Here is a 13,346-nt window from a genome sequence, read left to right as displayed (position 1 = left end):
CTCTCTCTATCTATCTCTCTTTTCTCTCTATCTCTATCTATCAAAAAAAAACAGAATCAGATTATGTTACAGTATCAGATATAAGAGCATACAATGTCGAATATAGAATCTCAGCGAGCTGCCGATACTGATTCTTGCAGAACAATGTTAAACCGATATGTGACGTGCTGTTAGATGAAGTAATGCTGTTGCTACATGGTGCTGGTTGTGCTAGTCTCAGAATCCAAGTTGTTACGTAATTATGCCATTACCACAGACTTAAATCCTGACCTTGCTTCCTCCCTGGAATTGAACCCTGGCAGGTTGAGAAGACTTTTTGGCTCAGGACCAAATGCTGTTCTCTCTCATCAGAGGCGTTCCCTTCATTTCTGTCTTAGTCTTATCTGATGCTGGGATGGAGAGGAAGTCATTTGGAAAGGCTGCAGTGAGAGGAGGAAGGAGGGCTGGGTTTGTCATTCCTAACAGCCCTGCTCATCCTTCTCAGGGCACGTAGGCACATTCATGCCCAACTGCCCATGGCGCTGGGAGTTAAAGACTGGTACTTAAGGTGATTGCTAGGGAATCTTCAACTCTGCGACTTGATTTGACTCAAATCTCACAGATTATATTATGATTCTTGAGTAAATTATTAAATGCATCATGAAATTATTATGGTTTTGGCTTGATTAGTTACTTAGTTACTGGGTTTTAAACAAGGGTTTGTTGATTTTAAAAAGTTAATGTTTGTATTTACAGTTTATTAAGAAATGTATTTTAAGTAGAGGGGTGGCACGGTGGCGCAGCAGGTAGTGTCGCAGTCACACAGATCCAGGGACCTGGAGGTTGTGGGTTCGATTCCTGCTCCGGGTGACTGTCTGTGAGGACTTGGTATGTTCTCCCTGTGTCCGCGTGGGTTTCCTCTGGGTGCTCCGGTTTCCTCCCACAGTCCAAAAACACACGTTAGTAGGTGGATTGGCGACTCAAAAGTGTCCGTAGGTGTGAGTGTGTGAGTGAATGTGTATCTGTGTGTCTGTGTTGCCCTGTAAAGGACTGGCGCCCCCTCCAGGGTGTATTTCTGCCATGCGCCCAATGATTCCAGGTAGGCTCTGGACCCACCGCGACCCTGAACTGGATAAGGGTTACAGACAATGAATGAGTGAATTTTAAGTAGATGTAGGTCCTTTGCCACAAAAGTTAACAATCGCCACAAGTAAACATGCTATTTAACATACATCAATACAGTATTAAGTATCATATTAATCAAATAAATCAAGCATTTCTGATTGTAGGCTCGAAAATGTCTGTAGGTGTGAATGTGAGTGTGTATGGACCTGTGAGGGACCAGCGCCCCCTCCAGGGTGTGTTCCTGCCTTGCGCCCAGTGATACCGGGTGGGCTCTGAACCTACCGTGACCCTGAACTGGATAAGCGCTTACAGACAATGAATGAACGAATGGTTTCTGATTATAACATCAGAAAATAGCCGAATATGATTCACTGATTCATTTTCAGTCATTCTAATTGTCTAATATCCGTGTGATTGATAGGTTTCCACATTTTCAAATATTGTTGACTGTTCGAAGCTGTGTCTGAGGTCCTGGATGAACTGTCAGCTCAGAATGCCTATGCCTTTTGTGTCTCTATTGTGTCATCCCACATGAGCAAGCATTTCTGCTCCACAGACCCACTCTCCGGCCTGGTGTTAAAGAAACAGCGCTGGTTTCAAATGAGTGAGGAATGTGTCTCTCCTGCAAACGTGCGTGAAATTGAACTAGCCCCAGGTTAACGACCGCCATTTTATTAATTCAGTCTCTATACCAACTCCCATTAATGATGTTTGGTAGTGTAGGTAATAATAGTAGTAATTATTTAGGTGTGTATGTGTGTGAGAGAGAGAGATAATGAGATAGATCATCAAGCCATGTTTACATCCACAACATAGTTGTTTATAGTAGCTTCATTTCTATTTTAAGCTTGTGTGTGTGTCTTTCTATTTGCCCTTGCCAATTACTCATGAATTATACACTCTTGGAGCAACACTGGTCTCTATTGTGGGATACCGGTTCATGGTCTTGTTATGGTCTGAAACACACCGGTCACTGTGTGAAATCTTCCATATACTGGACAAAATGCAATGCTAAAATAATGATCATATTTACTCAGTATTGGTGTATTAAGTTTTTACAGTTTTTTTTTATGCAAAATGGCTTTATTTATTTATCTTTTCATCCTGAGGAGTGCCGGAAAACCATCCCCTCTGCTGACCATTAGTTGTCTTGTTTAAATGAGCCTGTTCTGGACATGAATGCAATCCATTGGCATGCTGTAAGCATTTAGGACCCCAGGCCTGTTAATGGAGGATGGGTGGGCTGTAGATGAAGAGCTGATGGAGAGAAAGTGGGCTTTGAGGCCTGGGGCCGAGTTGGGGATTGGAAAAGGAGGGGGGAGGGGGGTGCGATGAATTTGTGGTAATGCCCATGACCAGAGGGCAAGGGTCCTGTGGAGGGGATGTCTGGGGCACTGCTGCATTCATATGGTGTGTTGATGCCTGCTGTGGTGAGAGGCCAGCTGTGTGTGCGTGTGTGTATGTGTGTGTCAGCTCCCACTTTACCGAAGCCACACACAAAAGCATGTGCTGAAACACAGTTGACCGCTCTGACGCACACAACAAGAGCAAGTCCTATACCATCAGTATCAATCATGGGGGGAGTCAGGATCAATTTTTGTTTATGCACAGTACACACACACACACTGACAGCCATTAAGATCAATGTGTACAATATACTATACTGTATTTTCCTTCACCCAGGCTGTGGAGCATTCTCAGCACACTGACATGAAAGTGTGTGTCACACTGGTACGAGTGTATAAACACCTCAGTGTCACTGCTGGGTTGAGAACACTCGGCCGACCAAAAAATATCCAACACCAATAATGAGCCATGACGCTGCATCCGTAGAGAGACTACAGTCTTTAACAGTACACCAACAACGTGGACAGCCACTCATGCACTGATCTTAGCAGTGTTTTGATGGTAAATGTTACTAAAGGCCGAGAAGTGTTTACTATGACTGGGTGCTGTGGTGATTTAGTTCACTGGGTCATAGACCTAGTACCATGTAAATAACATTATCATTGAGTCAGTGAAAATTTCTCACCCGAGAAATATCTGGTCAGTAACAGTGCTGTGGAGTAAAAGACAGTTTCACTGTTGGGCTTTTCACAACAAATATATTTTATTGGAGTTTCACGCAATAAACATTTCACCGAGGCATTGTTCGTTGTTTTATTTGTGCATGTTTATATTTCTGGAGCTTCCAAATAAGTGGAAAAAATAGAAAATGAAAAGATTCCATTTGGTGGTGGAGAATGCCAGAGATTCCTTTAAACCCCCTGTGACTGGAGCAAAGGCCAGAGAAAGAGAGAGAGAGGGAGGGAAGATGTACACTGGGTTCGACTGCATTTACATTAGTGTAAAGCCCAGCTGTGTGTAATAGATTAAATGTGGAGAGACATGGTTAAAATGAAGGAAAAAAAAAGTGGACATGTAGAAAGGATTTGTGTGGGAAAGAGAGGGAAGTGCGTTAGAGAGAGAGAAAGAGGGAAGGGTGGCAGGGGGAGGACTGTGTAGAGTGTGACAGTGTCAGAGCTTGTGGGGGCGGGGGGGGGGGGGGGGCTGTTTGTGGAGAGTGTGACTGTGACAGAGCTTAACACCAAAAGAAAAATGGATGGATGGATTTAAAGTAGGGGTGTGTTTGCAAGGCTTGAGTGTGTATGATACGCAGAGGCTCTGTTCTTTTCTCCACTCTCTCTCTCTCGCGCGCTCACTGCCTTTTTCTCTTCTCCTCTACTGACCTACTTCCAGCATGCTTGCAGAATGAAGGGATGAGGTAAAACACTGAATGAAATGTGGCAGCAGCGCAGCTCTCTCTCTCTCTCTCTCTCTATTCTTTTTTTCTTCCTCCATTTAACTTTTTTCCCCATTTTCCCTTTGCTTTCTCTTGCTCCAATTTTCTCTCTTCTCACTGTTTCTCTCATCTTTTTATTTCTCTTTTTTCTGTGTGGTATTTTATCTCTATCTCAATCACTCTTTCTTTCTTTCTCTCTCTCTCTCTCTCTCTCTCTCTCTCTCTCTCTCTCTCTCTCTCTCTCTCTCTCTCTCTCTCTCTCTCTCTCTCTGCTGTGTCTTGAGGCATATTTGCAATTATATGTGTGCAGGAGAATTACAGAGTGATTTTAGTATGTTTTCTGCTAATTCCTGCGTGGTGTCTGTAGAAGCCTCTGCCTTTTATTTCCGGTCCTTCTCTCCTTTCTTCTCCAATGCCATGCTTTCATTGATTTTTCACCTTTTAATTAGAGCTCCATTTCCTCTCCTTGTCTTTGCCAGAGAACACACCTCTACACTGCTCTGTGTGGCATACACAATCAGCTGCTGCAGGACACATCTGCAGAGGTGGGGCACCAGCATTTTGGAAAATCTGAACTGGTTCCAAATGACAGTGCCATGTTCTGCTTTTTGTTCCCCCATTGTGAAAGAAGCACTCTTGTTGGATTTTATTTAAGATAAACAGTATGTTTATTAATATGTATTACACTGTTACTCTTATTGTTAAATTTTGTGTGGGGAGTCAAAGGGTCAAATTTTTGGAATGTGAAAGCAGTGTTGTTTTTAATGTTATAATGGAAGCTACGGCTCTCCCATTAGTCAGGACTTCAGGAGCTGAACTGAAGGCCTAATGTGCTAGGCTATGTAGGAAATGACAGTGGAAAAATAATTTACATTTGGTGGAACTTTGGAGTTTAATGAGAAACATATTACTCTCCAGGACTTCTGGGGTTTCTGAATTCAGTGAGTTATACATGGAAAACAGTGGCTGCTCAGGAGTTTTCATTGAAGACTCCATGTAAAATCGCTATCTAGGAATGTATTTGTTGCTACAAGCTTCAAATTAAATCTTTATTCAGTGAAATAATAAAAGCACAAAATAACTGTGCATCATCTGCAGTGTCCAAAAACTGATAATGTGAGTGGACATTAGCTTAGAGCTAACATACTGTTAGAATCCCAGCAGTGCTAGCAGGGTTAGCATTATAGAATAGATGTGTTTGATACCATGTTCTCACATTTATGGCTAAAACTGAAAGCCTAAGGTTGCCTACACACTAGAGGCTCACGGAGCGTCAGAAACACAGCCCTCAAATGTATTTCAGTTAGGGTTATGTGTCGACTCTGGCAGACTACAAACATGCCTGAATGCACTAAACGATGCTCTGTCAAGCGTCAAAGTTCAAACCATGTTAACTTTTTCAGCATTGGTGAGATCATGTGAGTGATAGCTGACAAAGTACTGGGGAGGAAGATTCAAAAGCCTGAAATCAAGCTTATTGCGATTCCCAAATAAGCAAGCAGTGGATAGATTTTCCTAATCATGAGAAATAATAACAGTTATAGTGGATGAAGCTGGTGGGTGTATTTATAGCCATGATATAAGGGTACAGCTTGGTGCCAGTTGCCACACACAGCCTAATGGAGTGTTATCTCAGTCAGGCTTTTACATGTGTGCCACATCAGAATTGAATACTTCCTCCACTTGTTTCAAAACACTGGCACTGCCCCTGGACTAAATTTAAAACATTCAGCAGATGAGATCCACTGAAATGAAAGGCCTCAGTGCCTTTATTTTATAATATATTGTATATATGCTGACTTGCCTCTGTATGCAGCACTACAACACTGCCCGCCCCTCTTTACCCCCCTTCTGATGATGTATGTTGAAGGTGGGTGTAACCTTCCTACCCCTCAACCCCACAATAGGCGAGAAAATGGGGGGATTCTCAGTGTATAATTAGATTTTAGCTTTATGTTCCTGGCTAATAGACACAATCGTGTATTTGTGCACTAGGCTGAGTAACACTGAACATGGTAGTGAGAGTGAAAGGATGTTGCTGCTGACCTTAAAAATGACCTAGGAAGTGTGTGCAGCCTTCAGTTTTCCAGGTTGTGGCTTTTGTTTTACACATAGAGGGAGAGGTGTGATATGTAAGGGCTTGCACAGATTGAACTGAGAGAAGCATTAAGGCTCAGTATTGTGTGAGTAATCGAGAGCGGCAAATGTTGACATTGGTGTAACACTTCATCCACTACCGCACCTTTGCAGTTGTGCTCCACCCATTTGACACCTGTGAAACCTAAATCAGCATGCCATGTCTCATATGTCCTTGTGAATGGACTTCAGGACAGAGGTAAATCAACTTCCCGTGCAGTCCCCAATGAACCATTAGGATAATTCAGACAGGATAGGCCATCAATGTATATCCTGTTCATCTCTCTCTCTCTTGCTAGCTAGCTAGCTAGCTGTGAGTTTGCATGTGGTAGGTTTCCTGGCCTACTTTTCTCTGCCGTTTTGGATGTGAGCCAGTCTGGGTGATGAGTGAAAGCTGTCTGGCTGTGTCCAGTCCCAGGCTTGCATTCAGACCGAGCGCTGTGTGTGTTGGCAGCGGGGATATGAAGGCTGAATAGTGTCGTTAAGTGTGTGTAATCGTGCTTGGTGATCTTGTGGACAGCTGGATTGCTTCTTATCAGGCGAGTGTGAGGAGCCATGCTGCAACTAGGAAAATGGATGCCCTCTATAGGAGTCAAGGTGAAAGCAGTCGGTGAAACAGCTCTGTTAACTTGCAGGATTTGTGCAAGTGATGCTTCTTCCAATAACACACTTCTACTATCATCAGATACTGTTACTTATTTGGTTATGAATATGGCAGCTGTTCCAGCAGTTTAAACAATACATGCTGATTTTTGGAGGATGATCTGTGCATGCCCTTAAACCACGGGAAGGATGTTTTTAAATAAACCTAGTCCAAAGAACTTCCACATGCCTGTCATTGCATCATTATATTAATAGCCACTCATCTTCCTGCTAGGCCCCAGACACACTACACCCCTTATGAGGATGAAGCTGTTATGAAAGATGAATGAATGAATGAATACTACTCATTCTGTTCCTGAATAAAATAAAATCAGTCTATGCCAAACTCTACCTTACCTCAGTTCTGCGATAAATTAAATTGACACCATTTCCATAGCTTCATAGGTGCTTCAGATGACAACCTGAGTTGGCATCAGTAAACAAGCCTGTTGCTGGACCGATGGTATCTGGACTGGGAGGTCAGGGCCGGGATCACACATTTAAACATGACACACAGCAACCCTGAGTCTGCGGTGAACATGCCAGCACACTCGTCTCCATGGAAACAAAGATTCAGGGGAAGTCTGTCTTCGGTATGTTCCTGCATTTAAAACACCCATGTCTGGATTCTCTGGTTAATATTAGGGCTGTCAGTCTCTCACTTCAAGACAATATTAGGACATCATTCACTGCATTACAATTTTCGCCATGTTCCACTTTAGTAAGACACTTGCACAGCCCAGAAATTGGAGGTATCTACACACTAGTGAAATCGAGACGGTAAGCGCAATTGATTATAAGAGATTCTAAGGTTCCAAGTGGATTCAGCCAAATCCTGCATAAAATGCAGTGATGCATTTTTACATCTTCTGTTAACACGCACTCTAAACTCAGCCAGTCATGCATTCAAATGTGTGTTTTTTCTGTGCACGTGCAGCATGGTAATGCACTTCCCAACTCTCAGCACATGAGACAGAGGGCTGCAGTTTCTCACTGGAGCTGCCATAACTAACCTCACACTCGCCTCTCTCACATCTGCAGTGAGCAGAGGGCACTCATAAAAAATTTACCGCTGCACTATTCTTAGAGAACGCAGTAAAAAATACATTCACTATGGGGAGCTGTATCAGAAAACGGAGCAAGGACAGGTGTCTTCAATTAACACTTCAATTTTGGAGCAATAAAATGGAGTCGTTTTAAGATGAGCATGTGTGAAGCTTTGGCAGGACCCATAATAGATTGTTAATGGACTATAGGAGACTTAATTAACATGTGTTATTTCAGACTACAATATTTATGCATCGTGAAGGGCATTGTGGTTGACTGAGGCCGAGTGATATTTTGACTATACTGATATAGATGGTGAGGTTTGGATTGATATTGATATTTGTAGCGATATAATTTGACAGTTTGTTATATAATTAATTTGTTATTCATTCATTCATTGTCCGTAACCCCTTATCCAGTTCAGAGTCATGGTAGGTCCGGAGCTTACCCAGAATCACTGGTTGCAAGGCAGGAACACACCCTGGAGGGGGCACCAATCCTTGACAATGCGACACACACACTCACACCTACGGAAACTTTTGAGTCGTCAACTTGTGTTTTTGGATTGTGGGAGGAAACCGGATCACCCGGAGGGAACCCATGTAGATACAGGGAGAACACACCACACTCCTCACAGACAGTCACCCGGAGGAAACCCACGCAGATACGGAGAGAACAAACCACACTCCTTACAGACAGTCAACTGGAGGAAACCCACGCAGATACGGAGAGAACACACCACACTCCTCACAGACAGACACCCGGAGGAAACCCACGCAGACACAGAGAGAACACACCACACTCCTCACAGAGAGTCACCCGGAGGAAACCCACACAGACACAGGGAGAACACACCGCACTCCTCACTGACAATCACCCGGAGGAAAAAACCACGCAGACACTGAGAGAACACACCAAACTCCTTGCAGACAGTCACCCGAGGGACTTGAGCCCACAACCTCCACGAGCCTGGAGCTGTGTGACTGTGACACTACCTGCTGTGCCACCGTGCCACCCTTAATTTGTTTTTTTCCTTATTATTTTATTGTATATATTTTTGTTCTTCACTTTATAGTGTCCAGGCCGTGTTATATTTGCTGTATGCTTTAGACAGTTTGGAGAGCATTTAACTGGTGAATTCTGCGTTAATATTTTTTCAGTTTTCTGAATGTCTTTCTTTGGTAAAGTTTCTAGGCATTTCTTTAGCATAAACCACACATACTGAATAAAAATGAGCACAGTTGCTTTCTTTCATGTGTGCATCTGTGTGTGTTTGTGTGTGTGCATGTGTTTCTGAGCACGCATAAGTCCTCTAAGTCCCTTCTCCTGTGACTTGAATCCCATTGTGTCCTGATTGTGGTGGATGCAGTTGAGAGAGCAGACAGGCTGATGAAACACTAGGCTCTTTTCCTCCTCTTTGTTTTAAATTTTTTTTTCCAGCTTCTGGTGAGAGGGTGCTGGGTACGGCCGGCTTTTCCCTCTCTTCCTCCTCCCTCCCTCTGCACACATGCTGGACACTGCAACAGAGAGGCCTTTGTGGCAGCCCAGTTTATGCCAATGCACCCAGAAAGGTGCCAGGCTGTTCCCACCACTGTGCCCACCACGCCAACAGCATGGCAGAGCCAAGATGAGAGTCGGTCTTTTCAGAAGCTTAGCTTTGCACTGCCAGCTCTTAAAACATGTGGAGAATTGAAGCACAGTTCTCATTCTCAAGACTGAAACCTTTTCTATTATGATCTCATTCTGACCTTTGGGGTAGCGGAGTGGCGGAGGGGAAAAAAAAAAACCTCAGTGCATCATGACACAGATCTGAAGGTGAAATGCTTCAAATTATAAATGTTAGAAGTAATTAATAGCAATAATAATATTAAAATAAATTGTGTCCGCATATTTTGCTTCGTTTTGTTAGCCCACGGCGCAGGGCTTCCACGGTCAGTGACTGCACACATGTGGAGCTGCTTTTTATAATTCAAACAAATACTGAAATGATGTCACGCAAAGGCTGTGGGCACTTAGGTCAGTACATTGACCATCTGTGCACATGGGCACTGTTGAATTTCATTAAAATCTATTCAGCTGTCTTTTTTCTTTTAAAATGTTCGTGTATCCTGCTTACACTCTCTCTACCAGTTAACATGACCTTTTAAACTTAGCAAGACGCTTTTGTGAACCAGGGCCGAGGTTGGTGAACCTGTATTGCAACTGGAAACATCTTTTAATTAAGGTATTAAATAAATACTTCCTCTCTCTTTCAGATCATGCCCCCTAGATAACAGACGCAGCTCCTTTGCCCCTCTGGCACCTGGCCCCGGCTCCTCCAGCGTGGAGATGCCTCCCCGGAAGCGCACGAGGCCCGCCCTGGGCTTCCTGTGCTGCTTCGGCAGCACTGAGCCCCCTGAGATAAACCTGAAGGACAGCGTCCCCCTGCAGCTGCTGGAGTTCAGCGCCCCCATGCCCCCGGAGGAGGAACTGCACGCACGCTTCTCTGAGCTGGTGGTGAGTATTCTCCTCCTATCTCAGTCAGGACCATTGTGCTTAACTCGAGGATCCAGGATAAACATAGTTTTGGGCCATATACAAGCTAGTTAGTTTTATAGCAAATAATAACTAAATTAATTGATTATTTAACTAATTCTGCACCTCCTTGTTCTAGCCCACACACACCATCTGCCCCAAGCCCCCAGTCTCTGTATTCTTTTTATTTTATTTTAATTTTATATTTTTTTTATTCTCATGTGTGCAGATAGTCATCAAAGTCTTCATCTGATAGTTGAGTAATGTATGACTCTGTATTGGACAAATAATCTTTGATTTAATTTAACTTGAATAAGTAGGGTTAATCTGAATAACACGTCCTAATTACCATCTGTAAGCCATGAACATGTCAACAGCGAGTTCTGTTAGCTCACATAATCCATTGTAGGTTCATGCAGCAACCAAATGTTCAGCCACATTAATGAGAACTTCCAGTCTTTGAAGAAAGTGGCAACCTGGACTCAATCAAAGCCTCGTGTGTTGTTGACCTCCCCAGGCATCGAATGCAGTCAGTCAGAGCTACACAAGTGATGGTCCACAAATTATTCCGATGCCTAAAATTAAACGCACCAGCCTGACTGATGCCAGGAGCAACACAGTCCCAGCCTCTCCCTCTGCGCAATAGCGTCAGTAGAGCTCTGTGCACTGACTGGGTGGGGAACAGGGAGGGAATCTGGTCAGGAGGCATGCATGCTAGACAGTGGTTCCTAATTCTGATGTAGGCCTGTCCTGCATATTCTAGCCCTTCCTGAATTGCACTGAGTGGACAGAGGGGTAACCAGTCCAGGGTTGTGTAAGTGCAGCCCTGTGCCTGTTGTATATAAGCTGTTGAGCCTCTATGTCAGGAGTCATCAAATCTGGACCTTGGATGGGTGGGAATTACACGATACACATTAGTTACACTATAGTTGTGACTGCTAATGCACCTCACTAGCCAGGTGTAGTGTCAAATCCTACTGAAAGGTAAGAAGAGCCTAAATATCTCGCAGTTCATAGACACTAGACTAAATATCTCAGGTTCACAGACTCTGGCCAAAACATGAGAAAGGCTTTGGTCAGGGGCACTGGGTAATTGGTTTTATTGCTCTTTTCTCAGGCGCATCCCATTCCTCTGTATTGTTTTCCAAATATGGCACATGGCTTGAACCTGACTGGTCTGTAATTAAGCTGTTGACATCATTGATCACGTTTATAAGTGTCCCAACAACATGTAACCAGACACATGAAGGTCTTCCACATGTGGATCGTTTTGGCCGTAATTACTTCAATTATACAATGAGAGTTCTGCTGTTCTCTGCATTGTTTAGACAGGAGCTCCGTGTGCAGCTGAGAGTGTGGAATGAAAAAGCGCTCGTTGGTAGGAATCAAATAAAACATGCCGGACATATGGGAGTGCTTAGTCCAAGCACGGCAGCCTCATGCTTGACAAAATGAAACAACTCTCAGCTTATTTATGGTAAATATCTGGCCTCGGCCGAAGCCCAGCAGACAGGAGGAATATTTCTCAGCTCCAAGATGTGGAAAAATCAGATTGCTGAATGCAGGAGTAGCCTTGTACTTTCAAATGCTCTGAGCATGGATATATGTCTTTTTATTTCCATGTTTTATCCCGTCTGCAGCCCATGCAAAACTACTTTTTGCATCACGTAAAGAAGAGACACTGAACCAGATGAATATTTGTGAGGCTTATTTCTGCTTTGATGATAAATTCCTCTTCAGTAAGTTGGAATTGCACTGACAGAACTGGGACGCAGGGTGGACGGATAAACAGTGCTGGTGATTTTGGAAAATGATACCATTTATAATATTTTTTATGGAAACATCCAGTGAAAGTGCACCTTCCCTCTATTACAGCGTCGTCCTAGTGCTGGACAAGGCCCAGCTGAGGGAAATCAATTTCTTCTTTTGTTTATTTCCATGCCACGGGTCACAGATAAGGCATAATAAACCGTCTTCTACCTCTCAGGCTGCTTCCCTTTCATGACCTCAATGTGATTCATGGAGATATGTTGCCATTAATTCCTGATTTGGAATTAGAACCCCTGTATATCCTAAGATGATTTGTGTATTTCTTAAAGGCTCCATATAGTTACACAAAGTTTCCAGAGTTGGAAAAAGAAAGTGTCCCTAGTTGGTTTTGTATCAAACCTAGGACTGATGCACCATACCAGTATTACAAAGGAGTTTGCCCAAGATTACCAGGCCATCAGTGCAGTTCTAATGTTGAAAGCTGTACAAAATGTGGCTGGGAATAATTAGGTCTGTTTGATTGATTGGACAGTTTAATACTGAAAACCACATCAAAATTGAGTTGCTCAAACTAATCACCAAAAAGCCTTTAAACCAACAGGCATGCCATGCCCGTGATTCAAGCTACTACGGTAGAGAGTGTCTTTCACATGTAGTAGTGGTAGTGGTAGTAATAGTAGTGGTGGTAATGGTAGTAATAGTAGTGGTAGAAGTGGTAGTAGTAGTAGTAGTAGTAGTCTTAGTGATAGTAGAAGTATTAGTGGTAATAGTAGTAGTAATGGTGGTAGTAATAGTATTAGTAGTAATGGTGGTAGTAGTATTAGTAGAAGTGGTGGTGATGGTAGTGGTAGAAGTATTGGTGTGGGGGTAGTAGTGGTTGTGGTAGTAGTGGTAATAGAAGTATTGGTGGTGGTGGTAGTGATGGTACTAGTAGTAGTAGTATTGGTGGTGGTGGTAGTAGTATTAGTAGTAGTAGTGGTGGTGGTAGTAGTGGTAATAGAAGTATTGGTGGTGGTGGTAGTGATGGTACTAGTAGTAGTAGTATTGGTGGTGGTGGTAGTAGTATTAGTAGTAGTAGTGGTGGTGGTAGTAGTGGTAGTAATAGTAAAAAAATGTCATTCTTGTTTATCCGATACCTTAATTATAAACAATAATGTTTTATTGTTAGCCTAGATTGGCCACACATTTTTATCATTTGCAGTGCATTGGAAGTGTGAGCTTGCATGTGAACATGTGTTGTTGTGTATCATCTGGCTTTGTTCCAGTGTCTATGGAAGAGAACACGGGCTTACGAGTTAAATTTAGTGCATCTTCCATAATTATTTAGTGTCATACAGTTCCGTGCAAAGGT

The 13,346-nt window shown here is 43.2% G+C and overlaps 1 protein-coding gene across 5 annotated transcripts in view; it reads left to right on the top strand.

The window, feature by feature from the left end:
• daam2 (dishevelled associated activator of morphogenesis 2) overlaps positions 1-13,346 on the top strand; it is a 109,081-nt gene that overhangs the window by 31,633 nt on the left and 64,102 nt on the right. For all 5 annotated transcript variants that reach the window (XM_066675285.1, XM_066675263.1, XM_066675274.1 and 2 more), the window contains exon 2: positions 9,967-10,207. In XM_066675285.1, coding sequence (XP_066531382.1) covers positions 10,040-10,207 — 168 coding nt within the window. In that variant the 5' untranslated portion in view covers positions 9,967-10,039. The remainder of the gene's footprint in view (positions 1-9,966; positions 10,208-13,346) is intronic.

The sequence above is a fragment of the Hoplias malabaricus genome, chromosome 1 (genome assembly GCF_029633855.1).
Source record: "Hoplias malabaricus isolate fHopMal1 chromosome 1, fHopMal1.hap1, whole genome shotgun sequence".
Taxonomy (NCBI): domain Eukaryota; kingdom Metazoa; phylum Chordata; class Actinopteri; order Characiformes; family Erythrinidae; genus Hoplias; species Hoplias malabaricus.
This window is presented reverse-complemented; position numbering and strand designations above follow the sequence as displayed.